At 45.6% G+C, this 23,613-nt stretch overlaps 2 protein-coding genes and 2 non-coding genes across 4 annotated transcripts; 1 reads left to right on the forward strand and 3 right to left on the reverse strand.

Moving 5' to 3' along the window:
• LOC129711351 (gap junction beta-2 protein-like) lies at positions 1–8,790 on the forward strand. Its single transcript, XM_055658952.1, has 2 exons — positions 1–561; positions 5,057–8,790. The coding sequence occupies exon 2, from the start codon at positions 5,079–5,081 to the stop codon at positions 5,709–5,711; it is 633 nt and encodes a 210-aa protein (XP_055514927.1). The 5' UTR covers positions 1–561; positions 5,057–5,078; the 3' UTR covers positions 5,712–8,790.
• Positions 8,791–8,938: 148 nt separating this feature from the next.
• rps15 (ribosomal protein S15) lies at positions 8,939–23,418 on the reverse strand. Its single transcript, XM_055658953.1, has 4 exons — positions 23,312–23,418; positions 21,468–21,556; positions 18,701–18,935; positions 8,939–9,095 (listed from the first exon to the last, which is right to left on the reverse strand). The coding sequence occupies exons 1-4, from the start codon at positions 23,312–23,314 to the stop codon at positions 8,982–8,984; spliced, it is 441 nt and encodes a 146-aa protein (XP_055514928.1). The 5' UTR covers positions 23,315–23,418; the 3' UTR covers positions 8,939–8,981.
• LOC129711383 (small nucleolar RNA SNORA13) lies at positions 11,406–11,542 on the reverse strand. The gene has a single exon (XR_008725837.1). It is a non-coding gene; the product is annotated as a small nucleolar RNA SNORA13 (small nucleolar RNA).
• Positions 20,424–20,558, reverse strand: LOC129711384 (small nucleolar RNA SNORA13). The gene has a single exon (XR_008725838.1). It is a non-coding gene; the product is annotated as a small nucleolar RNA SNORA13 (small nucleolar RNA).
• Positions 23,419–23,613: the final 195 nt, after the last annotated feature.

Consider the following 23,613-nt stretch of genomic DNA (forward strand, 5'->3'; position numbering starts at 1 on the left):
TTACTTCATGAAAAGTTGATAATGTAAAGTCCTAATCGTTGGGGGGAAAGCACATGACATCTGGCATATGGTACATCGAAATATCAATTGCCTGTTGTGCAATAAAAGCTATTAATCATTTTGAAACAAGCACTTGTAAAGCTGTCCCACTGACCCACTGTATTTGCTGCAGGAAGGAACTGCAGATGCTGGTCTGAAGAAGGGTCATGGCCCGAAAAACAACACCCATTCCTTCTCTCCACAGATGCTGTCTGCCTGCCTGTCCCGTTGAGTTACTCCAGCATTTTGTGTCTATCCGCTGTATTTGCTGACAAGGTTTGAGAAGATGATGTATCAAGCTAAATCCTGAAACGCCATCATTATGTTTTATAACTTCATTATTTAAACAGCGTTACTTTCCCAGCAGAAGGGATCAAAAGTCCCATTGTTTGGAAACTCCAGGGCCAGCCCAACTCATTTACTGTAAAGGTTTGCTTTCGTTTTGTCATTAAACAGAGGAGGCAGCTGAACAACCTCACTCTTCCAGTCCGATCCAGTCCGAATCACTTCAAAGAGGCACAGGTGAGTTGATATATTTCGACCAATATTCTTTATTTCACATACATATATGTATATATACATCCATTTCATATCACTTAATTAATTAATTCAGGTCAATTACTTGGCCTCATCATCAAGGTTAAGACACACCGATCCTAAACAACTTGCAGCCTCAGCTTTCTCTCCCACCCACCTGTTGACCATTTCCCACTTCAGATTTTCAAATGGCTTGTGTAGCTTTTGAGAGAAATCTTGCGGCCTTTCGTTCTCTGTAGGTGACCTGCTGTTGCATCTATCCAGGGCTCTTTTTGTTACTTTCAGTAACTTTATTCAATGCAATGAAGCAACTATTTTGTTCTCTGTGGGGTCATCTGAACATTGGCCTGGACATTGTATGATTCTGCAGAAGGGTCTCGACCCGAAACGTCACCCACTTCCTTCTCTCCGGAGACCTTGCCTGTCCCACTGAGTTACTCCAGCATTTTGTGTCAATCTGCGGTTTAAACCAGCATCTGCATTTCCTTTCTACATCTTGTCCTGCCCTCTCTCTCTTTCTTTCCCTCCCTCTCTCAATCTTTTTCTCTCTCAAACGCACACACACACACACACACACACACACACACACACACACACACACATACACACAGGGGGAATTAAGAACAGCATTGATGTACAGAAGTGTTAGAAATTTTCCAACAAAGACTATTACAAAAACTGAGGTAGTAACTGAACTAACCTTATTCCGAGAGTGAGAGTCACACAGAGCACAAGTGTCTGTGCGATTCCCCCTCTGTGCTAATGCTGAAAAACATCTCTTTTATACATTGATTGTAACCAGAAAGCGTCCAGACAAATGGTAACTGATAAGGAGACTCAGAATTAAAAGGAAATAACATTTAGTTGTGGAACCTTTCCCAGGAGCAAGATTACCAGTTCTGCAAGCTATGCGATTCCTCCCAATCACTTGACTTGTGCCCTAGGCAGTTTCGGTAAGCGATCTTGTACAGACACAGATAGAATATACAAGGTAATAGACACATACATTTTCCATCAAGTGGTACTGGAGTCCAAGTCCATGACTCCCTGAAAGTGGCAACACTAGGAGATAGATAGGTAAAGTAGGCATATGGTACATTTGCTTCGATATGACATTGAGTATAAGAGCCAAGAAGTCACAATTCATGTTTATGGGATGTTGGCTAGCCCGCATTTGGTGCATTGCGTGTAGTTCCGATCACCCCATTACAGGGGAGGTTTTGGAGAGGGTGCAGAAGAGTGACACCTGGATGAGGAGGTATTAGCTACAGGGAGAAGTTGAACAGCCTTGGAATTTTTTTTCTCTGGAACACTGGAGGTTACGGGGTGAACTGATAGAAGTATATAAAATGATGAGAGGCATTGACGTGGTACATGGTCAGAACCTTCTTCCCACGATGGGGAAATCAGATACCGGAGGGCACAGCTTGGATGTGAGAGGGGCAAAGTTTAAAGGAGGTGCGCTGAGCAAGTTTTGTTTTACACATTGGATAGATTGTGCCTGGAACGTGCTGAAGGGCCTGTTCCTGTACAGCGGTGTTTGTTCTATGTTCTATGGTTCTGGATGCCCCGTACCAATAGAGGTGGGGAGAGAGTTGGCAGGGAGAGAGCAACAGCTTCCTCAGACCCAGGGGAGAGGCTGCCCACCAGAGTTATGGAAGCGATGGGTGAGATTTGGTGGGGTGTGGGGGGGGGGGAGAGGTAATATTGCAATTGCCGCTCCCCCACTCTGCTAGGAGAGAAGCAGCTCAGACCCCTGTGCCAATCTCCTGCCCTTGATTGATGGAAAGGGACAGCATGGAAACAGGCCCTTCGGCCCATGCCGACCAACGATCACCCGCTCACTCTAGTTCCATGTTATCCCACTTGCTCAACCACTCCCCGCACACGTTAAGGGCAATTTACAGAGGCCGATTAACCAACAAACCAGATCACCCGGAGAGGAAAGGAGATCACCCGGAGAAAACCCAAACGGGCACAGGGAGAATGTGCAAACTCCACACAGACAGTACCCGAGGTCAGGATCGAACCCGGGTCTCTGCCGCTGTGAGGCAGCAGCTATACCATCCTCACAAGAAGTTCTCAATTAGAAGACAGTTGAACAGCTTGGATTAAAGTATGATTGAATCATTGATTATGGAATTGCTAACAGAAAGCACAGTGATGAAATAAATGGGTCATTTCCCACTTGAGGCGCTGTGACAAGTGGGAAGTGTCGTTTAGTTTGGAGATACAGTGTGGAAAGCTGCCCCTGAGCCCACTGAGTCCGCGATGACCAGCGATCACCCGTACACTAGTTCTAACCTACACACCAGGGACATTTACAGAATTTACAGAAGCCAATTACCCTACAAAACCTTCACGTCTTTGGAATGTGGGAGTAAACGGGAGAACCCGGAGAAAAAACTCACGGGGAGAATGTAGAAACCCCGTACAGACAGCACCCGCAGTCAGGATCGAACCTGGTTCTCTGGCGCTGTGAGGCAGCAACACTGCCGCTGTGAGGCCGAGGGATTGGTGCTGGGTCACAGCTGTGCAAATTCTATCTGGTGGCAGCGTGAGATGTCTGCACGGATTTCATGGAGATAGAATCTTGCTACTGGAGGGGGCTGTAATGTGTGGAAAATGTGAAGTCATCCCACCTTGGTGGATAGAGGTAGAACAGCAGAATATTTGGAAGCAAGAATTTAATTGTCCTATCAGGGACACATGACAATAAACTCTCTTGAATCTTGAATTATGGAACATGGGAACAAAGTAGGTCATGGAATGCAGAGACCATGTGAGCAGGGACCGGTGGCGCAGTTGGGAGAGCTGCTGCCTCACAGCGCCAGTCCCAGGTTCGATCCTGACTGTGGGTGCTGCCTGTGTGGAGTTTGCACGTTCTCCCTGTTTCCTCCAAGTGCTGTTTCCCTCCCGCATCCCAAAGACGTGCGGGTTTGTAGGTGAATTGGCCTCCGTAAAAATTGCCACTGAATGTGTGAGAAGTGAGATTGGTCTCTATAAGGTTCCCTCTAGTGTGTAGGGGAGATGAGACGGTGGTATAACATAGAACTGGTGTGAACGGAGATTGATGGAGCAAACGTAAGTAATCGGTGGGCTCGGTGAACCGAAGGACCCGTTTAGATGCTGTGTCTCTAAATTAAACTAAACTAAATTAAAATAAAGGTGCCAAGTATCTGCAGCTGCTGGAATCGTGAGCAAAATATACAAAGTGTTGGTGTAACTATCATCCTGCTTAGTTTCACTGGTGCACCACTTGTTATCACTTTCTCCACACCCAACAATGGACCATTGTGGGCTCCACCCTTTCCTTGATCACCCACTTGGGTTTAATTTGTTCTTTTCATACCTTTCATTCATTTGTTCTTTGTACCTTTTCATACCTCTAGTTTCCCCTCTGCCCTGACTCTCGGTCTGAAGAAAGGTCTCTACCAGAAACGTCACCTATTTTTTTACTCCGGAGATGCTGCCTGGCCCGTTGAGTTAATCCACCGTTTTGTGTCGATCTTCAGTGTAAACCAGCGTCTGCAGTTCCTTCCGACACAATAAGATCATTGAATTCTCCAATTCTAAGTAAGACTCTCGTTCTTTCCCGTGCCTTCCCCATCCAGCTCCATATCCTGGCTGTCCTGGGGAAGTGGCGAATTTTGCTCAGAATTCCAGCAACTGCAATTCCTTGTGTCGCCATGTTTGTAGGTTCATTGGATTTGGAAAAATTGTAAATTGTCCCTGTGAGTAGGATAGTGTTAGTGTGCGGGGATCGCTGCGCCTGATTCTGCGCTTTATCTCTAAACTAAACTAAACGGGTGCCAACCAAAAACATCGACTGTCTTATTACCTCTACAAAAGGTTCCTGGCCTGTTGAGTTGCTCCAACACTGTGTTTGCAGTCGCTTGTCTGCAGGAAAGTACTGATAGAGCAGATTACATGGGAAGGGATGGGACTTTATTTGTCACATGTATCGAGGTACAGTTCAGAACAAGTATCCTTATAGACACAAAATGTTGGAGTAACTCAGTGGGACAGCATCTCTGGAGAGAAGGAATGGGTGACGTTTCGGATCGAGACCCTTCTTCAGACTGATGTGATGTGATCGATACCCTTCTTCACACATGTCCCCATACATTGGTACTTAGATACAGTACACGGGTACAACTGCTACACACCTGTACTGTATCTGAGATGTGGAATTCTCTGCCACAGAAGGCAGTGGAGGCCAATTCATTGGATGTTTTCAAGAGAGTTTGATATAGCTCTTCGGGCTAACGGAATCAAGGGATATTGGGAGAAAGCAGGAACGAGGTACTTATCTTGGTTGATCAGCCAAGATCATATTGAATGGGCCGAATGGTCTACTCCTGCACCTATTTTTTATGCTTCTCTAATATGTATCCAAGTGCTTATGTATAGGGCAACTTGTACTGAAAGTAAACAAAAAACATTGTGCCAGTGGTAATAAGTCTGTTTTTTTTTTAAGATTTATTTTCAGCAAATGCGAGATGGAGTTGGATATTGAGATGATCTGCACACTTTTAAGTGGCTCTCAACCCCGCACTCCCATCTACGTCAAATCCAGCCTGGCGTTACTATTCGTCGTTCGACTCATCATAATGATCGTCACTGCAAAAACCACCTGGAACGATGACCTAGGGGACCTGATCTGCAATTCCACTCGCGTCGGCTGCCGTTACGAGTGCTACAACAACTATTCGATTATTTCACCCTTCAACCTGTTCGCTCTGCAACTTATATTCATTATCTCGCTGTTGATTGCTGTGGCTTTCCTCCAGAACCCGAGGCAGCCCATAGATATCTCTTGTTCGCCAGCCAACAGCTATTGTATGCTTGCCCGAATGGTAATCGAAGGAGCTTTCCTCGTTCTGTGGCCTGCGATCTACCATGGTTTACTGAGGCAACCTAACTTTAAATGTGACACAAATCCCTGTGAGCAGACAGTTGTCTGCACTATGCTTCAAAATCAACAGAAGAACGCCTTTGTAGTTGTTATGTACATCTGTTCCCTTGCTTGCTTGTTCATATGTGCGACTGAAAAAAACATATTGATGACACAAGTTGTATTTTTTAAAAGTTCATCCAAAATACAGAAGATCAGAAACTCACAGTACATTTAGCCCACCAACGCCTCTACTTCATTAGTAGGCTTAGAATGTTTGGCACGTCCTCAACAACTCTCACCAACTTCTACAGCGCCGTAGAAAGCATTGTATTCGAATGCATCACAGCTCCATCCAAGACCGCAAGAAATTTCAGAGGATTGTGGACGCAGCCCAGACTATTACACAAGTTAACCTCCCTTACATGGACTCCATCCACACAATGCTGTCTCGGCAAGGCCACCAGCATAATCAAGGACCATTCTCATCTTTTCACTCCCTCTTGTCCCCTCTCCCATCAGGCAAAAGTTTTAAAGTGTGAAAACACATACTTAAAAAGGGCATTACCATTAAAGTGGTTAGTTATCTCTTATTGGCTTTAATGGCAATGGAGCTGGAAATTTGATGTTTTTTTTCTCTCTACCTATGGTTTTCTAATTTCAAAGTAGCAGGATTTTTGCCCAAATTTACTGTAATATTTTAGGGAAGACCATGGTTTTCTGAGCTAGTTCTCCAAGAAACAAACTGCAGTAATCAAAGCCCGAAAGGGTAGGATGGGGCTGAAGCCCAGTGTTTAGACTTTGGAATGTTTTTTTAATCATCCTAATAGTTTGATCTTCCAACCGGTAATTAAACTTTTTTTCCCTCACTCCTAGTTTTCTTTACATATTTTTAAGATGTTCAAAAAGTTGAATAAAATAAATACTTAAGAAATTAGTTAATTTATGCTTTTTGCTCATGTGACATAATAACTTATATATAAAATTATATACAAGGGAGAATAAGGCGAAAATTACCAAAAACATAAGAAAATTTAGTCGAGGGTGAATGAAATTTTGTGATAAAGAATCACGGGTGAATGACACTGAAATAGTTTAAGCAGCTCTCATGAGTAAGGCAAGGCAGCGCCTTTACCACCTCAGGCAATTGAGGAAATTCAAAGTGTCTCCGAGGATCCTCCAGTGCTTCTACTCAGCGGTTGTGGAAAGCATCTTGTCCGGAAATATTACAAATATTACTGGTTTGGGAATTGCTCTGCCCAGGACAAGAAGGCTCTGCAGAGAGTAGTGCGTTCGGCCGAACGCACTATGGGAACTACACTCGTCCCCCTGCAGGAGCTATACGTCAGGAGGTGCATCTCCAGAGCCAATAAAATCATGGGAGACCCCTTCCACCCGTGCAACGAACTGTTCCAGCTGCTACGGTCAGGTAAACGCCTCCGTTGCCATGCCGTGAGAACGGAGAGGTTGAGAAGGAGTTTCTTCACAGAGGCCATTAGGACTGTAAACTCCTATCTCACCCGGGACTAACTTTACTGTACCACTCTACTGCTTTTTTTTAAAATTGCTGTTTTTTTCCCCTTTTTCCTTCCGCCCACAATATTTAATATGTAAAAGAATATGTGATTCTGTTCCATTCTGTTTGTAGTTTGTTTGGTTGTTTGTTTGTTTGTCTTTTTGCACAAAGTCCGCGAACATTGTCATTTTTCATTTCACTGCACATCTCGTGTGTGTATGTGACGAATAAACTTGACGACTTGACGAGAAGCAATGTCCTAAGCTGCCGTCTACCTCATTGGAGAACCTCAGACTCTCTTAGATCAGACTTTACTGGACTTTATCTTACACAACGCTATTCCCTTTATCTTGTATGTCGATGGCTCAATTGTAATCATGTAGTTTTTCCCATGGACTGGATAGCACGCCACAAAAATCTTTTCACTGAACCAGAGAGTAGGGAAGATTCAAACAAGGGGACATGACTTGAGAATTAAGGGACAGAAGTTTAGGGGTAACATGAGGGGGAACTTCTTTACTCAGAGTGGTGGCTGTGTGGAATGAGCTTCCAGTGAAGGTGGTGGAGGCAGGTTAGTTTTTTATCATTTAAAAATAAATTGGATAGTTATATGGACGGGAAAGGAATGGAGGGTTATGGTCTGAGCGCAGGTATATGGGACTAGGGGAGAATACGTGTTCGGCACGGACTAGAAGGGTCGAGATGGCCTGTTTCTGTGCTGTAACTGTTATATGGTTATTTCTGCCAGTAGATGAAACTCAATTTTACTTTGCTGGGAAAAAAAACCAAAAGTGCTGGAGGAACTCACTGGGTCAGGCAGAATCTATGGAGGGAATGGACAGATGAATTGCAGTACACTGCACTAGATAGTCATATCACTGGTCTATGAACCCTGCCAACAAACTCCTCATTCCATTCTAGAGTCACAGAGTATATAGATGTAATTGCATGTTCTCCACAAGGTGGATTTGCCAGGCTGACATGTAAATAATTACCACCATTGGATGGGAAAAGCAATTAAGATTGGGGCAAGAAAATGCCATTTCATCCATAACTCACCACATTTACACTACTGTTCCCAACTCCTGCTTGCTACACATTATTGTTTCCTTCCACCATTTGGTTGTTTGCACCTGAAACACTCCTGGAGTCAAGCTTTGCCAATTAAGGCTTTTATAAAGTAGCACTGTGGGGTGCTGAGCTCCCTATGGACGAATACCTCATGGATTAGTGGTGCCAAAATAGCTCAGTTGGGAGAGCGTTAGACCCAAGATCTAAAGGTCCCCGATTCCATCCCAGGATTCGGCAAATCCTTTGTATTCAAGCTAGATATCAAGGGATATAGGGGGGAAAGCAGGAATGGTGTATTGATTTTGGTTTATCAGCCATGATCAAATTGAATGGCCTACTCCTACTCCTGTACCTAGTTTTGTGAGAATCTTCTTCTATGGATTTTCAAAACCATGTCAACATCACCAATTTATTAAATCAATCCCCTAATCTGTGAAGCTTGACAGAAGCAAGGATCTTAGAGCTCTAATATCATCTTTGGACAGACGTTAGGCTGGAGACGCAAGAAATGGCAGATGCTGAAATCTTGAGTAAAACACAAAGTGCCGGAGGAACTCAGCGGGTCCAGCAGCATCTGGGGAGGAAACATGTCTCGGTCCGGGATCCTTCCTCAGAGTCTGGCTGTAAACCAAGGGCAAAACTCAGATCTTGTAAAAGGTAAAGCTTAAATATCAATCCAGGGTTGTCCAGTGTGATGATGTGTTTCAGAAGAATCAGACTTTGGTCTCAAGAAGGCTTTGGAAAGAATGAAAATTAATGCAAGCATTTAAATCACATGCACTAAACCTATTTCCTCAAAGTCTTCGTGTTCAACCGCAGTTATTATCGAAATGGGAAAATAAAACAAGTCTTTGAAAAATAAAAGATTCCAAACCAAATTGTACCGGAATGAGTTTTATTTACACATTTCCATGATAGACACTACTTCAGAGGGATGAATCTGGAGGAGTGAGTGGCACCAATACCAGGTCTACCGTGCTTGACAGGTTTGTAGGTGATAGAGAACTCTCCAAGATAGTGGCCGATCATTTCAGGCTGAAAGAAACAAAAACCGACAATTAACTGAATACATAATTGCACACATAAACTAACATACCGATGAAGCCGAATTTTAGTAAAAAATATAAGAAGATATTAAATTGGCTTCTGGGCTAGCTTACAGCTTATATTTAGTCTCAAATTAGGCTTACCTCAGGTTGCGGTGTGTGTGAGATAATAAATCCTATAACATTGTCTCCCAAGTGACAGGCAGAGGAGAAGCTATAGAGATAGCTGGTCAAATCTTTAAAGTGAGATGCCATAAACCAAATGACCAATGTTTATGGGGGAGGATGCAATAAAGCAGATGGCCTATGTTTATGAGGGACCAAGTGACAAAGAAGATATACAATGTTTTTAGTATATCTTGTACCATGTAAAAAAAAGGTTTGATGTGATGCATTCTGTGGAAACCTTTTCCAGTACTTCTGACCATGACTAATGTCTGTGCAATGTGATAAGGGGACAAAAAAAAACCCTATTTAAGGCAATGTAATTCTGTTGTTCAGAGAAGGTGGCTGAGGACAGTCAAGTGTCTGTGTTGGTCACTTGACTGGAGTTCTCCCTCCCTTCCATCGGCCGATGTTAAGTAAAGTTTTGAACTGGTCTACCAAACAGTTTGTGTGGTGTCTGTTTATTAAGAAGCGAACCTGGTTTAGTAGTTAGAATAAGTAGCTTTTTCAATACCAGACGGCAGGGAGTATTCAAAGATGCAGCTGGACTAACAACCATCAGTCAGATCAATCCCTTTTGGCAGACAATTCAATATTAAGATAGCAATGCCACACACCAAAGGGTTGTTTGTATCCAGTGATTGTTCCAAAACCCAATATAAACATTGGGAACTGTTCGCCAACTTTCAGAGAGAATACCAGATGATTTCTTATCCTTAAATCAACTGTGATGTTTACTTATATAAAAAAAACCCGTTGGCACGACCTTGCTGTGTTGGACTTAGGGAGAAGCAGTAATTCCAAAAGAAAAAACAGCGCATGTTGGATACTTAGGTCAGTCACCATCTGTAGGGGAAACAAATTCTGATGAAAAGTCAACCATGTGAAATACTATCTCTCTCGTCTCTCCAAAGACTTGAATATGTTCCAATAGAATTAATGCAAAAACATTGTTTTTTGTATGCAAAATTGAAAATACCACAATTGTACTTTATGCTTCTTCAGTTTTGAATAAGAGACAGCTTAATTAGTTTAGAGATACAGTACGGAAACAGGCCCTTCAGCCCACCAAGTCTGTGTTGACCAGCGATCCCTGTACACGAACACTATCCTACACACTTAGGAACAATTTACATTTTTTACCAAAGCCAATCAACCTAGTGTGGGAGGAAACTGGAAAATCCATGTGGTCTGGGGGAACGTACAAACTCCACACAGACAGCACCTGCAATCAGGATCGAACACGGGTCACTGGCGCTGTAAGACTATAATTCTATCGCTGCACCACTGCACCCCTAGCTCATTACTACGTTTGTGAATACAGGAATCTTGAAAGAATTGCTTTATCATTGCAGAAAATATTTTTCATCTAATCAACAACCTGTGGACAAGAGATTGCTTTCAACTTTGATATATTGTAAACCGTAAGGGAGTGCAAAGATCATTCCCCAGTAAATGATATTGCCCTTCAGGGCCCCAGGGTGCTGATCCACAGAATCTGCCGTAGAGGGTTCCCGTTGACACCATGTATTAATATTGAAAATCTAAAACGAGAGCCCCACACTTAACGCTGCAGAAAGATCACCACAGCCCGAATCTCCGTGCTATTTACAAAATGCCAAACATCCAGGTGTCAACTTCTCTACATCGGCAAGACCAAGCTCAGGCTCGGCGATCGTTTCACTGAACACATCCGCTCAGTCCGCATTAACCAAGCTGATCTCCCAGTGCCCCAGCACTTCCCAACTCCCCTTCCCATTCCCAATCTGACCTTTCTGTCCTGTGCCTCCTCCATCGTCAGAGTGAGGACCAGCACAAATTGTACGAACAGCACCTCCTATTTTGCTTGGGTAGTTTACACTCCCAACAGTATGAACATTGACTTCTCTAACTACAAGTAGCCCTTGCTTTCTCTCTCCATCCCCTCCACCTTCCCAGTTCCCCCACTAGTCTTACCGCCTCCGACTACATTCTTTCTCTGTTCTGCCCCTCTCCCCTGACATCAGTCTGAAGAAGGACCTCGTCCCGAAACATCGTCAATTCCTTCTCTCCACAGAAGCTGCCTCACCCGCTGAGTTTTGTGTCTACCTTTGATTTTACTAACATCTGCAGTTCTTTCGTACACATTCTGGTTAACTGTGTTTCAGCTGACTCACAATATACTGACGTACAACAACATCAGAATGGCTGGAACAGCTGAAATTATTTTATGCCTTTTTTGACACCACACTTAGCTATAATAAAGAATTAAGCGGGCAACACAAAAAGGCAACACCCTCTTCCCATCACCTGCTTCTGCTACAAAGCAGTTCTTGAAACCTACTTAATCTTTTTAATTTAAATCTTTTTATTTGAATTTTGAATTTAACAGCAATTTGCATACATACAATGATAACAGACAGTGATAGTCAGGACATAATTGTACAACAGTAGGTAAACGACCCTCAAAACCCTTACCCACCCTCGCCACCCATGGACAAACAACACTCACATACGTACACATCCACACAAATACGATAAAATAAACAAAATGAAAAAAAAAAAAGTGTGGGGAGGGAGGGGATAGCAGCAGCTGCAATAAGACAGAGCAGTGATAGAGGGCACTCAGTCCTCTTCCGAGTCCGAAACAAGTTAAGAGAGTTAACAAGTTCCAGGAAAGGGTTTCATGCATCTAGGAATGTCTTGGTAGAGCCTTTGAGAGAGAACCTAAGTTTTTCAAGCTTTAAGTTGTAGAGCACCTCCTTGATCCAGCGGGCGTGTGTCGGGGGACAGGTAAGCCTCCAGTTAAGCAAAATCAGTCTCCGGGCTAACAAGGTTGTAAAAGCCAGGACCCGCTTCAACGCAACAGAGAGGTTGGTGTTGGGAGGAATACCAAAAATAGCTGACAGTGGGTTTGGAGGAATAGTCTGGCCATAGGCTCTGCTTAGCACGTCGAAAGCACTCCTCCAAAAGGTTGCTAGCTTAGGGCAAGACCAAAACATATGACTATGGTTGGCAGGGGATTGATTGCATCTGTTGCAGGTGTCTTTAACATCGGGGTATATTCTAGATAATCTTGCGTTTGTGTAGTGGACTTTGTGAAGGCATTGGATTAGGCCATGACGGGCACATATGGAGGAAGAATGGATCAAATTCAAGGCAGAATCCCATTGCTGGTCTGTTAGTTTCGTATTCAGCTCGCCCTCCCATACAGCTTTTAATGAGGTATGAGATTTCAATATAACTGACCCTAACAAGTTGTACAAAAAAGAGATGCATTTCTTCCGGTTGGGATCCAGAGCTAGGATGGAATCGGTCAGAGTTTCAGGGGGACAATTTGGGAAATGGGGGAATATCTTCTTCACAAAATCCCTAATCTGGAAAAAACGAAAAAGGTGGGAGTTTGGGAGGCTATATTTGGACGAAAGCTCCGCAAAAGACGAAAAAATGCCATCCTTGTATAGGTTTTTGATACTACTGATGCCATTACTATGCCAGGTTTTGAATCCGGACTCTGTACTTGAAGGTTTAAAGATGTAATTTTTAAGCAGTGGGGTCAAGATGGAAGGGCCTTGTAAACCAAAGTTTTTCCTAAGTTGACTCCATATCTTGAGCGAGAGGGACGCAATTGGGCCTGCACCCGCAGATGTTATAGAAAGGGGGAGTTGAGAGCATAGGACAGACCGGAACGGGAGATGTGAACTCGCCTTTTCCATGTGTACCCAGGTCGGTAGGTGGTCGCAATCATCATTCATCCAGTACAGGATTTTTTGCAAGTTAGCAGCCCAGTAGTATCGCCTAAAGTCAGGAAGTGCCAAACCGCCGTCACTCTTAGGAGACTGTAGTACCGTCTTTCGAATTCTGGCCGGTTTGCTACCCCATAAAAAATTTAGATATTCTCCTTTCAAAAAAAGATTTAGTGATAAATATAGGAACATGCTGGAAAAGGTACAGGAATTTGGGTAGGACGACCATCTTGACCAGATTTATCCGGGCCGCGAGGGATAACGGTAAAACTGACCAGCGGTCAAAGTCTCTTTCAGCTTTCTCAACCAGAGGCAGGAAGTTTGTGCAGAACATATCAAATATAGGTATTGTGATAAAAACACCGAGGTAGCGAAATCCGTCCTCCGCCCATTTAAATAAGGTTAAAGAGCGAGGGAGCTGCTTAGCCGATGAGTTAATCGGTAATAGTTCACTTTTTTGGTAATTAAGTTTATAACCAGAGTACGCACCAAACCGTTCTAAAATATTCGTAATCACAGGGAGAGAGCTGACTGGATTCGAGATGTACAGGAGCAGGTCATCCGCATACAATGAGACTTTATGAATTGTGTCAAACCGTGTGATACCTTTAAAGCCCTTCTCTGAGCGTAACCAAAACGGCAAGGGCTCTATCGCGACAGCAAACAGAAGTGGTGATAACGGGCAACCCTGCCTGGTACCTCTACGAAGGGGGAAGTGGGGCGACAATGTGTCGTTTGTTTGTACTGAGGCCACTGGGGACGAGTATAATAGACTGACCCAATGAATGAAACTATTGCCGAGGCCAAACCTGTCCATCGCCTTGTATAGGTACTTCCACTCGACCCTGTCGAAGGCTTTTTCGGCGTCGAGGGAGACCACTATCTCCGGGGTCTCACTACTTGGTGAATGGATGATGTTAAGGAGACGCCTAGTATTGTGGGAGAACTGTCGGCCTGGCATAAACCCTGTTTGATCTAACGAGATAATAAAGGGCATCACTTGTTGAAGACGGAGCGCAAGAACTTTAGAGAGGATTTTGGGGTCCACATTCAAGAGTGAAATTCGTCTATACCTACTACAAAGCAGGGGATCTTTATCCCTTTTAAGAATTAGGGAGATAGTAGCCCACGACAAGGTGGGCGGTAGGCGACGATGTAAAAACGCCTCATTGTACATATCTCTCTGGACTGGTGCGAGGACAGCAGAGAAAGCTTTGTAATATTCTACAGTGAAGCCGCCAGGGCCGGGCGACTTTCCGCTTTGCAGCGATGTGATGGCTGCTTGGACCTCAGTGACAGTTATGGGACCACCCAAGACTCTCGTGGCTCGTGAAGTCGCCTCGGTTCTGGCCTGATGGGCCAAAAGCTTCCCAGCTTTATCCCCAGATTCAAAAAAGTGTTGCCTAGATTTAAGCAGTCGTAGCTTGGCTTTATTAGTAGACATGAGGTCAAAGTCTGTTTGTAACCCAAGGCGTTCTTTATAAAAAATTAGGGTCTGGGTCAGATGCGTATTTATCGTCAATGTCTTTTATTTTTCGTAACAGGTCTGCCATTTGGGACGTCTCGGCTCTTTTCAGGTTGGAGACAAAAGAGATAAGTTGGCCCCTAATATAAGCTTTTGAAGCTTCCCAGAGTATACCTCTTGCTATGTCCGGCGAGTCATTCAGCTCAAAATATAAAATGATTTGAGAGTGCAGGAATTGCGTGTAGTGAGCCTCTGCTAGTAATGAGGAGTTGAACCTCCACTGTTTAAAGGGGTTAGTTCATTTACGAAAGTGAAGATCGAGGGAAGTCGCAGCATGATCTGATATGACGATACTATGATACTCGCTGGATTTGATTTTGGAGACCAGTCTGTTATCCAAGAGGAAGACGTCTATACGGGTATAGGTACAGTGCACGTGGGAAAAAAATGAAAATAATTTATTTGTGGGAAATGTATGTCTCCATGGGTCTTAATCTTTTTAACATAGTTCAGTCGCTAACAAAAGAGCCCAGTTAGCCATTTTAGTCTAAACAAAGGTTTTTTTCTGTACGAGTCAGCAAATCAGGCCAAAACATAGGGTCAGAGTAGATGAACCCACCACTCACCCACCTTCGCTTCTCTGATCCAATGTCTTATATGTTAACCCTTAGGGAAAGTTGACAGGAATATGGAACGGGTGAAAAGATTGGTGCAAGTGGGCATTTGAGGTGGGAATGGACTCTGTGGGACACAGGTACTTTCTCAAGTTGCATACCCCAATGACAACCAAAAACAGAAATACAGGTGCACAACCTTTTATCCGAAGTTCCAAATAACGAAAAGCTCCGAACAGCGGACATTTTTACGGTCCTTGAAGACGTTCACCGAGGGCGGCCCGCAGAGGTGACAGCGGAACCTCCGGTCGGTCCGCGAAGAAAGGGGAACTAAATCCCCATTCATAAAAGAGAAGGTGAGGGTATATTGCGTGGGAGGGTTAATAATTGACAATCTGCTGCTGCCTGCCCGCTGAGTTAAAAAGTTCCCACGGTAGACTCACGATACACAGTGTATCGTGAGTCTTGCGTGGCAACTTTTTAAAGTCAGCGGGCAGGCAGCAGCAGATTGTCGCTCCCTTCAGTTTCACCCCACCTACACCCCTCTGCTTCCCGGCCATGTGTGTGACCCCTTCCCTCCACTCTCGAGCTCCCCGCCCATTGCTCCGGCGCGGGGGCTTTGCACTGTCTTCACGTCGGCGATGCCAGCAGCTCAGTGCCAGTCACCGGAGACGTCAGGACCAACGGGACACCAACCCCCAGGTCTACTGCAAGCACGGAGATCCCAGAGACCCACAGCCAGCAGCAGCCCAGTCCCGTTCCAACTCCAGAGGAACACGCTCCCCGTAGGGACAGAAGCTGATGGTGTGCAAGGCACGTCTTGGTCTTGGGGTTGCGGATGAGGTGGCGCAGCTCGGGCTGTGACGTCTCCGGGATCTCCGTGCTTGCAGTCGGTGTCCCGTTGGTCCTGACGTCTCCGGCCACCCCCCTGGACAGGAGCTGAGACTGGGAACTGTGGGGTTGTTTGCAGTTGCAGAGGGAGGGAGCAAGGGCGGTACAGTTCCCAGTCTCAGCTCCAGTCCAGGGGGGTGGCCGGAGACGTTAGGACCAACGGGACACAGACTGCAAGCACGGAGATCCCAGAGACTCACAGCCAGCAGCAACTCAAGCCCAGCCCCGTTCCAACTCCAGAGGAACCCGGGTTGCGGATGAGGGGGCGCAGCTCGGGCTGTGGGCGAACTGCCACTTGTCGCTGTAGCGGCGCATCGGGGAGCGGGTTCCTGTTGGTCCCGATGTCTCCGGCCACCCCCCTGGACAGGAGCTGAGAGACGTCAGGACCACCAGAAGCCGCTCCCCGATGGGCTGCTACGGCGACGTGGCAGTTCGCCCACAGTCCGAGCTGCGCTCCCTCATCGGGACACCTACCCCCAGGCCCACTGCAGGCACGGAGATCCCAGATCAGCAACTGCAGCCCAGCCCCGCTCCAACTCCAGAGAAACACGCAAGGTGTGCAAGGTACGTCTTGTTCTTGGGGTGGCGCAGCTCGGGCTGTGGGCGAACTGCCACTTGTCGCCGCAGCGGCCCATCGGGGAGCGGATTCCTCTGGAGTTGGAGCGACAGGGAGACACAGCGGCTTTTGAGAATGGTGGGCAATCACTTCCAAAGTTCTGCCCACAGTCAGTACACCTCTCCTACACTTGTCTCCCGCACTAAGATCATCTCGCCTAACCCTCCCTATTCTCTCCTATTCTGCAAGAAAAAACTACATTGAAGACTCAAACTCGCGATCGAGTAACTGCCGGGATCTAGGCGCAAACTCGCAATATTGTGGATATGAGCCGAGCACTCTACCACTGAGCCAGCCGTTAAAATCTACGCTAAAAATCTTCCATTCCGAAAGCCGAAAAATTCTGAATTACGAAAAATGTCTGGTCCCAAGGCTTTCGGATAAAAGGTTGTGCACCTATATTATATTTTAGCATTTTTTTGAAGGTTAAAAATATCAACATTGTGACTTAATCCGAAACAACATTAACACTTTATCAGGGGCTATTTCTCTCATCCCACTGGCAAATGCCTCCACAAGATTGTAAATTGGGATAGTCCTATTTTACCGATTGTAACCTTCCTATGGAATTTTGGTCATTTCAACAATAATTTTCTTTCTGTAGCACTCAGTTGTAGGAGAAAGCACGGTGTTAAAATGCAGAATCGCACGCCATCATTAAATGAGGGCCCTGAACTACCAGGCCACTATTCAATGCTAATCAACTGCAGTTCAATAATTGATGCAGACTATAAGGTTTGGGATCGGGTTTATGAGAAGCAATACATTTTAAATTGCAGCTACAATGGCCTCCATACTGTTTGGGACAAAGAGCCATCATTTTTTTATTTGCCTACCCTCTACCTACAGTTCAGCCCCCCACCCCACCAAGTCCTAGCAACATCCTCATAAATCTGTGCACTCTTTCCATCTTAACAGCATTCCTCCTACATCAGAGTGGCCAAAATTAAACACATTAAGAGGGAGTTAGATGTGGCTCTTGTGGCTAAAGGGATCAGGGGGTATGGAGAGAAGGCAGGTACAGGATACCGAGGTGGATGATCAGCCATGATCATATTGAATGGCGATGCAGGCTCGAAGGGCCGAACGGCCTACTCCTGCACCCATTTTCTATGTATCTACAATATTCCAAATAATTCCATCTTAAATTTAACTTCACCTCAACACATCTGCAGATTCCACCCCCATTTCATAAACTAGCGGCAAGAAACGAAAATGTACCACATTGTTGATGAAGATTAAAAAGCAATTTCACCATTTAAAATCCATGAATTCTGATGCCATCAGAATCAGTAAGCTGCTTATAAAATGTGTAGGAAGTAACTGCAAGTGCTGGTTTATACCGAAGATGGACACAAAACGCTGCAGTAACTCGGCGAGTCACTCTGTTCCCTATTGGTACCAATGAAGAGTACCAAAATATAACGGCTGAAGAAGACCTTGTACCTTCCGAAGAGTCCACCAGGGACTATATTGGAAGTTGTACAATTTTTCTTATACTGGACAATTTTTACATTTATCAAGCCAATTAACCTACAAACCAGTACGTCTTTGGAATGTGAGAAGAAACCGAAGGTCTCAGAGAAAACCCACGCAGGTCACGGGGAGAACGTAAAACTCCGTACAGACAGCGGCCGTAGTTGAGATCGAACCCGGGTCTCCGGCTCTGCCATTTGCTGGAAGGCAGCAACTCTACTGCTGCGCCACCGTGACTGCGATTGAGCCCGGGTGTCTTGCGCTGTAAAGACAGCGACTCTACCACTACTCCACTGTGCCGTCTCATATACATGGGGACAACAGGCTGGTTTTCTACTGTATTTGAATACTGCTAAGCCAATGCGACTCCAACTCATACCAGGGTGATGCCAAAGCCTTGCCATGCTCACCTAAAGCAATCGAGTAATAATGCAAGATAGACAAAAATGCTGGAGAAACTCAGCGGGTGAGGCAGCATCTATGGAGCAAAGGAAATAGGCGACGTTTCGGGTCGAGATCCTTCTCCAGACTGATGTGGGGGTGGGAAGAAGAAAGGAAGAGGCGGAGAGGGGGCTGTGGGGGAGCTGGGATGGGGAGAGTAATAATGTAAGATAATTGATGTCAAAGGGAACTTCCCTTTACCTTGATTTCAACCTGGTTGAAGGTTTTGCCGTTGTACACACCGACCATGCTGCCGACCATCTCCGGAAGGATCACCATGTCACGAAGATGTGTCTTCACCACCTCGGGTTTCTCCATTGGCGGAGCTTCCTTCTTGGCCTTGCGCAGCCGCTTGAGGAGGGACTGCTGTTTGCGGCGCAGACCCCTGTTCACACGCCTCCGCTGCCGAGCACAATACAACTGCATCAACTGTTCACTGAAAGCCAAAAGAAAATGTTGCACTTCACTTTATAGTCACATCAACCGGGGAAACTAATCTTATTTAGTTTAGTTTAGGGATACAGTGTGGAGAAAGGCTCTTCGGCCCACACTGTCTGCGCCGACCAGCGATCCCCACGGTCTTACACTATCCTACACGAGGGACAATTTGCAATTTTACCGAAGCCAATTAACCCACAACCTGTACTTCTTTGGAAAGTGGGCGGTAAACCCATGCGGTCACAGGGAGAACGTAAACTCCGCAGACAGGACCCGTAGTCTAATAAATGTGAGGTTATCCATTTTGGTGGCAAAAACGGGAAAGCAGACTATTATCTAAATGGTGGCCGATTGGGAAAGGGGGAGATGCAGCGAGACCTGGGTGTCATGGTACACCAGTCATTGAAGTTAGGCATGCAGGTGCAGCAGGCAGAAAGAAAGCGAATGGTATGTTAGCTTTCATTGCAAAAGGATTTGAGTATAGGAGCAGGGAGGTTCTACTGCAGTTGTACAGGGTCTTGGTGAGACCACACCTGGAGTATTGCGTACAGTTTTGGTCTCCAAATCTGAGCAAGGACATTATTGCCATTGAGGGAGTGCAGAGAAGGTTCACCAGACTGATTCCTGGGATGTCAGGACTGTCTTATGAAGAAAGACTGGATAGACTTGGTTTATACTCTCTAGAATTTAAGAGATTGAGAGGGGATATTATAGAAACTTACAAAATTCTTAAGGGGTTGGACAGGCTAGATGCAGGAAGATTGTTCCCGATGTTAGGGAAGTCCAGGACAAGGGGTCACAGCTTAAGGATAAGGGGGAAATACTTTAAAACCGAGATGAGAAGAACTTTTTTCACACAGAGAGTGGTGAATCTCTGGAACTCTCTGCCACAGAGGGTAGTTGAGGCCAGATCATTGGCTATATTTAAGAGGGAGTTAGATGTGGCCCTTGTGGCTAAGGGGATCAGGGGGTATGGAGAGAAGGCAGGTACGGGATACTGAGTTGGATGATCAGCCATGATCATATTGAATGGCGGTGCAGGCTCGAAGGGCCGAATGGCCTACTCCTGCACCTAATTTCTATGTTTCTATGTAGTCAGGATCAAACCTGGGTCTCTGGCACCATCAGGCTATAATATACCGCTGCGCCACCGTGCTGCCCCTAGTTGAATACTATTCTGAAAGAGGAATTTTGCAAGAATTGTTTATCTGTGCAGAAAATATTTTTAATCTAATCAACAACCTGTGCACTATAGATTGCTTTCAGCTTCGATATGTTGTATACTGTAACAGAGTGCAAAGATCCTTCCCCAGTAAATGAAATTGCCCTTCAGAGGACCCAGGGTTCCACAGAATCTGCTGTAGAGGGTTCCTGTTGACACGGTTGAGCACCAAACATTAACATTGGAAATCTAAAACGAAAGCCCCGCACTCCACGCTGCATAAAGATCACCACAGTCCGAATCTCAATGCAATTTACTGGTTACCTGTGTTTCAGCCGAATCACAATATACTGACGTACAACAACATCAGAATGGCTGGAACAGCTGAAATTATTTTATGCCTTTTTTGACACCACACTTAGCTATAATAAAGAATTAAGCGGGCAACACAAAAAGGCAACACCCTCTTCCCATCACCTGCTTCTGCTACAAAGCAGTTCTTGAAAAATAGTTAATTTTCTTAACATAGTTCAATCGCTAACTAAAGTTAGCCATTTTACAGTCTAAACAAATGCAAAGTATCTTTTTTGGGTCACGTATATCCACATAAAGAGTGGTGGATATTCCGAACAAATTGCTAGAGGAAGGGGTAGAGGGGCAATGTTTAAAATACATTTGTAAAGGTTTGTGGGTTGGAAAGGTCACGAGGGATATGAACCAAAAGCGTGCAAGATAAACTAGCTCAACCTGAAGGTCAGGAATGTGCAGAAGGGCCTGTTTCCATCCATACGAGATATATTCTCAGAATGAATCTAGAATGTGACGATATGGCAGTATTCAATGCAATGATACATTCTTAAGGCTGATCAACAAGGTGAACAAGTCTGCGCCGACCAGCGATCTACGTACACTAGCACTAGGGACAACTTACAATTTTTACTGAAGCCAATTACCCAACAAACCTGTACGTCTTTGGAATGTGGGAGGAAACCGGAGCACCCAGAGACGACCCACGCAGGTCACAGGCAGAACATACAAAGTCCATACAGACAGCACCCGTAGTCAGGATCGAACCCGGTTCTGTGACGCTGCAAGGCAGCAACTCTACCACTGCGCCATGTGCTGCACATCTAGGTTATAACTTATGATGTCTGCCACTAACTCGCCACTATGCTGCCCTGCCAGTGTGGAAAATTAGACCTCAGACATTTTGAAAATAGTTTGATTTGCACAAAGCCCAGAAAACAAAGTTAGTATTAATCAGTACTTCTGAGGAAGGGGAAATAAAAAACTGTAAACATGGCAAGCCCACAGAATATTCAATAATATAAATGGCATACAATAATTATTTAGCATAGTGAAACTTACTAGGACATATCAAGGAGCTGATCCAGGTCCACACCTCTGTAGGTGAATTTCCTGAATGTCCTTTTCTTCTTCTGTTCTACAGGGTCAGCCTAAGTTTTAAAAAGTACACAGTGAGTTGCAAAATATATTACGGAAAAGGCTTTCCACAAGTTCACAATACAAACTAAAGCACAAGGCATTGCGTTAATAAAACTAACATCTTAAAAAGGAGGTAAACGGGTCCTTTTCACAATGGCAGGCAGTGACCCCCCTCAGTACCCCCAACACCATTTTAACATGAGTCCTCCATTTCATTAAGCTGGGGGGCAGTTTACGATTTGCTGACTTGGATAGGCGGTTCTCAGCAGTTGTAACGTTTTATCTTAAAAAGGCACACTAAATGGAAAAGGGGGAGATGCTGGTTTTAAAATTGAAGGTAGGCAAACTACAAAGTTCGAATTCTTCTTCAGGCTGATTATGGAGTGCCCTCCATAATGGTTGGGACAAAGACCCGTCATTTATTTATTTGCCTCTGTACTCCACAATTTGTAATAGAAAAAAAAATCGCATGTGGTTAAAGTGCACATTGTCAGATTTTATTTAAGGGTATTTTGTATATTTAGGTTTCGCCATGTAGAAATTACAGATGGGGCGGAACCGGTGCAGCGCGCGGTCAGTGACTCTGGGTGGGCAGAGGGACCAGACTGGCCCCAACTCTGCTGCGGAGGGTGGTCGTGGCGTACAGCGCTGACCCCGGGGCATACAATAATTATTTAGGAGAGTTGGAGCTGTTCCAATGGGTGGAGGGGAAAGGGTAACATGGGAAAAAGAGGTATTTTACTTAAAAATGGACCAATTTCGGCAGTTTTTAACAGGTAAGAAAGTGGCCCCACTATAGCAATGGAGGTGCTCAGTAGGACTCTCCACAGCTCCTGTTTGTTGTCTCGCCCCATCCCCCCCCCCCCATTTCTATGTTTCTATGCATTTTGTATGTTAAGTGTATGCCGTGTCCTCCAGGATTGAGCTGCTCCATGCATCATGCATCACGCCCTTTGACCCATTAACCTTACCTGCACCCCCCCCCCATAGGAGGAAGGAGACAGGGGAATCAAAATGTGGCACGATAACAGGTAAAATGTGTGCACACCAGGATAGGGGTGGAGGGGAAAGGGTAGCATGGGAAAGAGAAGAAGTATTTTACTTAAAATGGAAGAAATCTCTGTACATGTGATATCTGATCATATTCCATATCCCATACATATCCAGCACTTTTGTGTCTTTTAAAAAAAAAATTCCTAGCACTGGGTTGTAAGCAACCCAAGCAGAGTATAAAGAGCCATTCCTCCAGTTAGCGTGTGGCCCCACTATGGCAATGGAGGTGCTCAGTAGGACTCTCCACAGCTCCCGTTTGTTCTCTCGCCTCATCCCCCAATTTCCCCTTCTCCCTCTCCCCCGGCTCCGCTATCCAAGTGTGTCCTTCACTCCCCCTCTCTGCCCCTCTCCCCCCCCCCCCCCCCCCACCCGTTCTGTGACCCGCCACCCTGTCCCCACTGCACCCACAATCTCTCTCCCCACTCCTATCACCCCCAGGGGGCCCCGCCACCCCGCCCGGGCTCCTTCTCCCCGCTTGTCCCCCTGTCTGACCGCCTCTCCCCCGCCTCCTGTGTCCTTTGCTCCATGTCTCCCCTCTCCCTCTCCCCCATCCGCCGTCCCTCAGCCATTCCCTGGCTATTTCCCCACAATATCCGCCCGCAGCGCCACTGTGTGCCGGGCGCGGGTGATCCCGGGCTACGGGGATGTTCCCGGCCGCAGGATGGCGGCGGATGGCGATGGATGCCCCCGCGCCGCCCGAACCGCTCACCCACCATGGTTGCCGCCGTCGCCGGAAAAGGTCCGCCTCACTTCCGGCTCGCCAGATATCGCGGGACGTCCGCCCTCCGGTGGAGGCGCATGCGTGCTGGGAGCAGCAGCGCTCAGCTCCATGTGAAGGAAAGATCTTTGATGTGAAGGGCAGAGGATGGACAATGCTGGCATTGCATGCATGCAAACATCATGGGGACAACTGCAGCTGCACATCCAAACATGCAGCAAAAGCAAAAAGTCGGGACACCAGCAAATGCATCCAAACATTAGGTCATAAAATTAATGGACATAAGAGCAAGTGCAT

Source organism: Leucoraja erinacea, chromosome 29 (assembly GCF_028641065.1).
Source record: "Leucoraja erinacea ecotype New England chromosome 29, Leri_hhj_1, whole genome shotgun sequence".
NCBI lineage: Eukaryota > Metazoa > Chordata > Chondrichthyes > Rajiformes > Rajidae > Leucoraja > Leucoraja erinaceus.

What these genes read in the sequence shown, in the direction of transcription:
- rps15 (XM_055658953.1), bottom strand. An exon ending in CAGCTCCTTGATATGTCCTA is followed by an intron (nt 18,936 to 21,467) that starts GTAAGTTTCACT and finishes TTTGGCTTTCAG; the next exon opens with TGAACAGTTGATGCAGTTGT. An exon ending in TCAACCAGGTTGAAATCAAG is followed by an intron (nt 9,096 to 18,700) that starts GTAAAGGGAAGT and finishes TGTTTCTTTCAG; the next exon opens with CCTGAAATGATCGGCCACTA.
- LOC129711351 (XM_055658952.1), top strand. Translation starts at nt 5,079, where the DNA reads ATGGAGTTGGATATTGAGATGATCTGCACACTTTTAAGTGGCTCTCAA.